This window comes from Microtus ochrogaster, chromosome 7, assembly GCF_000317375.1.
Source record: "Microtus ochrogaster isolate Prairie Vole_2 chromosome 7, MicOch1.0, whole genome shotgun sequence".
Classification (NCBI taxonomy): domain Eukaryota; kingdom Metazoa; phylum Chordata; class Mammalia; order Rodentia; family Cricetidae; genus Microtus; species Microtus ochrogaster.
The window spans coordinates 25,474,807-25,480,540 of NC_022014.1; the positions used below are offsets into that span (position 1 = coordinate 25,474,807).

A 5,734-nucleotide genomic window follows, 5' to 3' on the forward strand; every position below is an offset into this window, starting at 1 on the left:
GGGGAAGGGTGGGAGGAGGGGGAGGGAAATGGGAGGCTGGGAGGAGGTGGAAACTTGGTTTTTTCCTTTTCTCAATAAAAATAAAAAAAAAAGGTTAGAGATAGTTTTTCCATGCAAATGGACCTAAGAAGCAAGCTAATATCAGCAGTCTAATATCTAACAAAATAGATTAAACCAAAATCAATGAAAAGAGATAGGGAGGAATACTTCATATTCATCAGAGTATGAATCAAATGAGATGGCATTTCAATTCTTAGCATCTATGCCCTAAATGCAAGGGCATCCATGTTTGTAAAGGAAACATTACTAGACCTTGAACCATAGATTGGCCCTCGCACATTGATAGTGGGAAACTTCAAAACCCTCCTTTAGAACCAATATAGAGGTCATCTAAACAAAAACTAAACAGAGAAATACTGGAACTCACAGGCATTAAAACCAAACATATCTATTATATACCTACAGAACATTTCACCCAAACACAAAAGAATATACCTTTTTCTTAGCCCCTCACAGAACTTTCCCCTAAATTGACCACATAATCAGTGACAACGTAAGTGTCAAAAAATACAAAATTGAAATAACCTCAGAATCCAGTCAGACCACCACTAATTAAAGCAACACCCTTCACAATGACCACAAACAATATAAAAAAAAAATCATGGTCTAGCCCTAACCAAGCAAGCTCAAGAATTGTATGACAAAATCTTCAAATCTTCAAAGAATGAAATTGAAGAAGATATTTTAAAAAATTGAAATCTCTACCATGCTCATTGATTGGTAGAATTATTGTAGTAGAAATGTCATCCTACCAAAAGCAATCAAAATTCTACTACAATTATTTACAGAAATTGAAAAGACAATTTCAGTTTCATTTGAAAAAAACAAAACCAAAAAAATAAAACAGGGTATCTAGAATGGTTCTTAAAAATAAAAGAAGTTCTGTAGACATATTCATCACTAATTTTAACCTGTAGTGCAGATCTATAGTACCAGAAATACATGATATCAACATTAAAAGAGACGTGTTGATCAATTTAATAGAACCAAAGACCCAGACATAAACCCCACACTTGTGGACACCTGAGTTATGATACAAACACCTGAAATATACAAAAAAAAGTAAAAACCATCTTCAACAAATGGTGCTGGTCTAACTGGATGTCATTATGCAGAAGAACACAAATAAATCCATATTTGTCACCCAGAATAAAATTCAAACCAAGTGGATCAAAGATCTCAACATTAAACTATACACTGCATCTAATAGAAGGCAAAATAGGGATTAGCCTTGAATGCATTGGCATGAGAGAATACATAAGTAGAAATAGATTACTGAGCATCAATATAAGATTATTATATATAATTTGTTAATATTTAAAAAGTATACTGCAACCAACATAAAAATTTGCATAAAATCACAAAACCAGCCTAGCCTGTTTGGATGCTCACCTTCCTAGACCTGGGTGGAGGGAGGAGGACCTTGGACTGCCCACAGGGCAGGGAACCCTGACTACTCTTTGGACTGGAGAGGGAGGGGGAGGGGAGTGGGGAGAGGGAAGTGGTGGGGGAAGGGAGGTGGGGAGGAGGCAGAAATTTTTAATTAAAAAATTAATAAAAAACAGAAGAAGAAAATCACAAAACCTTGGAATAACAGTAATATAAAGTATGGAGATCTTATCTAATGATTTTCAAGAATCACACATTAAAGACAGAAGATGGCATCACTGAGTCACTAAAGTCCCATTTCTTAACTGAACTAATCTGAAAAATTTGTTTCTAGTATGCTACTAAATGTTTGTCTCATTTAAGAGATACATTTTATAATATAAATATTAATATATTTACTAGACATATTTAAGTAAATATCAGTGTTGCCACTATAAAGAGATTTTCTTCTTGCAAAGGACACTTATCAGGGCCTCTTTCATGTCTCTGTTCCTCAGGCTGTAGATGAAGGGGTTCAGCATGGGAGTCACCACTGTGTACATCATGGCCATGGCTGTCTCCTTTGCAGTGGAGTTATTACCTGATGGAAATATGTAGAGACCAATAAGTGTTCCATAGAACAGTGAGACCACAGACAGGTGGGAGCCACAGGTGGAGAAGACCTTGTGGATAACCCGAGTAGATGAAACCTTTAGGATGGAGCAGACAATTTGCACATAGGACACAACGATGAGTGAGAATGGGATGACACTAAAAAGCCCTCCCAAGATAAATATCACTAATTCATTAATATAAATGTCAGAGCAGGACAACTTGAGCAGGGCAGATATATCACAGAAAAATTGGTGGATCACATTGTTTTCACAGAATGACAATCTAGCCAGAAGTAGGGTGTGCAACATGGAATACAGCACGGTAAGTACCCAGCACAACACTACCAGACACACACAGAGCATGGGGCTCATGATGCTGGTGTAATGAAGAGGGAAACAGATGGCCACATAGCGGTCATAAGCCATGACCACAAGAAGGAAAGTCTCCATGCCTCCAAAAACTATTAAGAAGTACATTTGTGTCAGACAACCTGCATAGGTGATGGATGGGTCATTGTTCTTCATGTTCTGCAGCAATTTGGGCATTGTGACAGAGGAAAAGCAGAGGTCAGAGAAGGACAAGTTGCTGAGAAACAAGTACATGGGAGTGTGCAGATGGGAGTCCAGTAGAATGAGGATGATGATGATGAGGTTCCCCAGGACAGTGGTGAGGTACATGGCCAGGAACAGGACATAGAACAGGTGCTCGTGCTCTGGGGGGATGTCCAGGCCCAAGAGCAGGAACTGGGAGGTAAAAGTTTTATTGCTCATTGTAATTTTTCCTCTCCAGTCTTAATGAGAAGACATGAGTGTCCCTAAAAATTCAAAATATAAATGAATGTAGATTAATGATATATATTCTACAAAAATAGATTTGACAGTTATTGTAATAATAATCTCTAATTCTAAATATCTGTAATCATTGCCATCACAAATGATTTTCTCAACTTTTTATTAAGAGGTTTCTATTTTTCAGTCTTTCTGAAACAGTTCTATGCATATCTACAGAGATACAATATGAACTAATGCTTCTCTCTCCTACTGTCTGCACATCATGGGTAACTGTAGTTTGTTTATTTGTACTTTGTTCTAGGTTATATTGTATATTGGAGTTCCTGAAGAGTTTGGATGAGCTTTAACAGCCTAATTTTACATAAATTTCAAAAGAATTTCACATACTCCAATGCTTTACATTTCTATTTCAAACTCAGACATCCATGTCTCTGTAATATACAGATTTCTGCTTCCCTTCCGCTAATCATCTTCCCTCCTTTGCACTGTGACAGGCATCAGAAGCTCAAGAGCCCCATGTGAAAGTTTTCTTTTCAATTTGTTTTCTTCTAACGCATTCCTCATTCTCTTCTCCAGTGTCCCATAGCACAGTGAAAGAAATCCAGTTTGAGTCAGAAGTCTGTGGCTTTTAACCCACTTATTTTTCCTTACCTTGAACTGCTTTCATAATAAATAATACAGAATCCATCTTCATTCACCTCCTATTTCATCCATCCCTTTCTGTGAGAATATATTCATATATGAGGATCCCACCTTGTCTTTACTGGAATACAGACGCAGACTCAGTTTATCTCCATGTTCCCATGTCTCGTGACTATTCTCTTCTCCTTTACACTGTGGCATTCTAACACCAGAGTACCACTATCTCTTGTCTGATTGATTCTTCAGATTACCACTGTTGCTCTGAGGATAAGGACAAAGCTCCTGTCAAGGGACACAACGCTCATTTCATTATCTGTACACTAATGTTGTTTCATTATCTCATGTGCACCTTATATGTTCTTACATTGACACTTGGACTTCTCTCTTTATCAATGCTGCAGTAAAACTCTTTACCTTCCAATTTATGGGTTTCTTCTCCACTTGAATATTATTTCCTCCTCTTTCTTTCCCTTTCATCTCTCTCATCCTCATTCATATGTAAGGCATATTATGCAACACGTAAACAACTAAATATACTCTATCTCCCCATATCAATAAGGCATTCACCCATGTCCCATTATATCCTATATGTATTCCATGCACTTAATACTTTGATAACTGTTTTAAGCTATCTTCCCATCAATGGTAAACTATATGCAAGAAATGTCACACATGAGTTTATTTCATTTGACCATTTGCATTCATTTCTAATCTCCAACTGGGATCAGTACCTGACCCATTGCATGAATTTGGGCAGTGAGCATTTGTTACATCATTCTCAAACTGTTACACGTTTTTTTAATTCAAAGGTAAAAAAAATCCCAATAATAATTGAAAGATTTGATCAGTTATCCTAAATTTTACACTCTACAATGAGTATCATAGATCTAATGTTACATTTCTACAAAGTTAGTCATTTTATCACACCTCAGTAATACTGATGACTCCCAATAATATCCATTATGCTTTAATCCCAAAATGTTATTGATATGATAAAATTTTATGAACTATAAAAAAAGAAGCAGCAAAATTAGTTTGGAAACTTGACTTGAGTTATTCCTCTGATGTCTATACTGTATGTGATGATTAATTTATGCATCATGTCAGTTAAGCATGATGTTTATTTTTGAAAAATACTAGTTGCTATGAAGGCAAACAAAAGTGACATTTAATCCGTAGACTTTGAGTAATGTAACTAACACTTCATAAGGTGATTTTCTTCATGCAATCAGATGAAAGAATTAGAAGAAAAAGACAGTATTTTTAGAAGGGTTTTCATATTTTACCTTAGATACAAGTCTGGATCCTCCACTCTCCTCAGAGACTCAAAAATTATAGACAGTTCTTCAAACGTTGGCCTTATCAGTTTCTAACACTGGGCAGTTTGTGTTGTAACTCACATGCAAGAGATCACATAAACACACACACAGACATACACCACTCATGCACACACATTATCCTGTGACTTCACATAACACTGACTGAACCTTTGATGTCTCAAAGCTGACAAAAGAGAAGCATCAGTTTCTCTAACACTATACCAAAATCTGAATGCTTGTAACTGCACAGACTGGCAGTGTTCAACACAGATGAATTTAGAGTTTACATGCTTAGACATTTGTACTAGCACTTCAGAGGAGGAAAACATGCAGGAAAATATCATGGACCATATATAAAGATGCTCTCCTTATGTGTGACCTCAAACATTAGCACTCCTGCCTGAGTCTCAAGCACTGGCATTATTGGCCTGTGCCACAATGTGCAGTTTCTCCTTCTGTAAATTAACAGTACCTTTGTCTTAGGTAGGCATGTGTGCAAAGATCAGAAGACTGATCTTATCATTGATGTGCCGATGAATTTACATACTGTCGTTGGGTATTCAGTCAACCGTTCTCAAATTAAGCAGCAAATAAGAATCCAAAGTAATATTTTTCTAACATTTGGTACTACTACATATTTTCTTAGAGTCTATAGAAGCATTGCATTTGAGTGGATAGCTCTTCTTTTACTTTTACATGAACGTCTTCATGACATTAATGTCTTCCTTGATGGATTGCACTTAGGATCAGTCATAGATGTTACCACTAAAACACAGACTTGTGAACTTGTGCAACAAAAATGATCATAACCTTGGGTAGGACACTGTTCAGAGTTTGCTAATACCCCACAAATCAATATACCAAAAACAATCATTCAACATTACAGCTGTAAACTTCATCTAGCAGCACTGTACTTGTATTGAAGAGGTGTAAAATTGA

General features: G+C 36.5%; 1 protein-coding gene across 1 annotated transcript; it reads right to left on the reverse strand.

The window, feature by feature from the left end:
* Window positions 1-1,880: 1,880 nt before the first annotated feature.
* Window positions 1,881-2,813, reverse strand: LOC101980124 (olfactory receptor 1468-like). Its single transcript, XM_005349592.1, has one exon. It carries the CDS (start codon window positions 2,811-2,813, stop codon window positions 1,881-1,883), a length of 933 nt encoding a protein of 310 aa, XP_005349649.1.
* Between the last annotated feature and the right edge of the window lie 2,921 nt (window positions 2,814-5,734).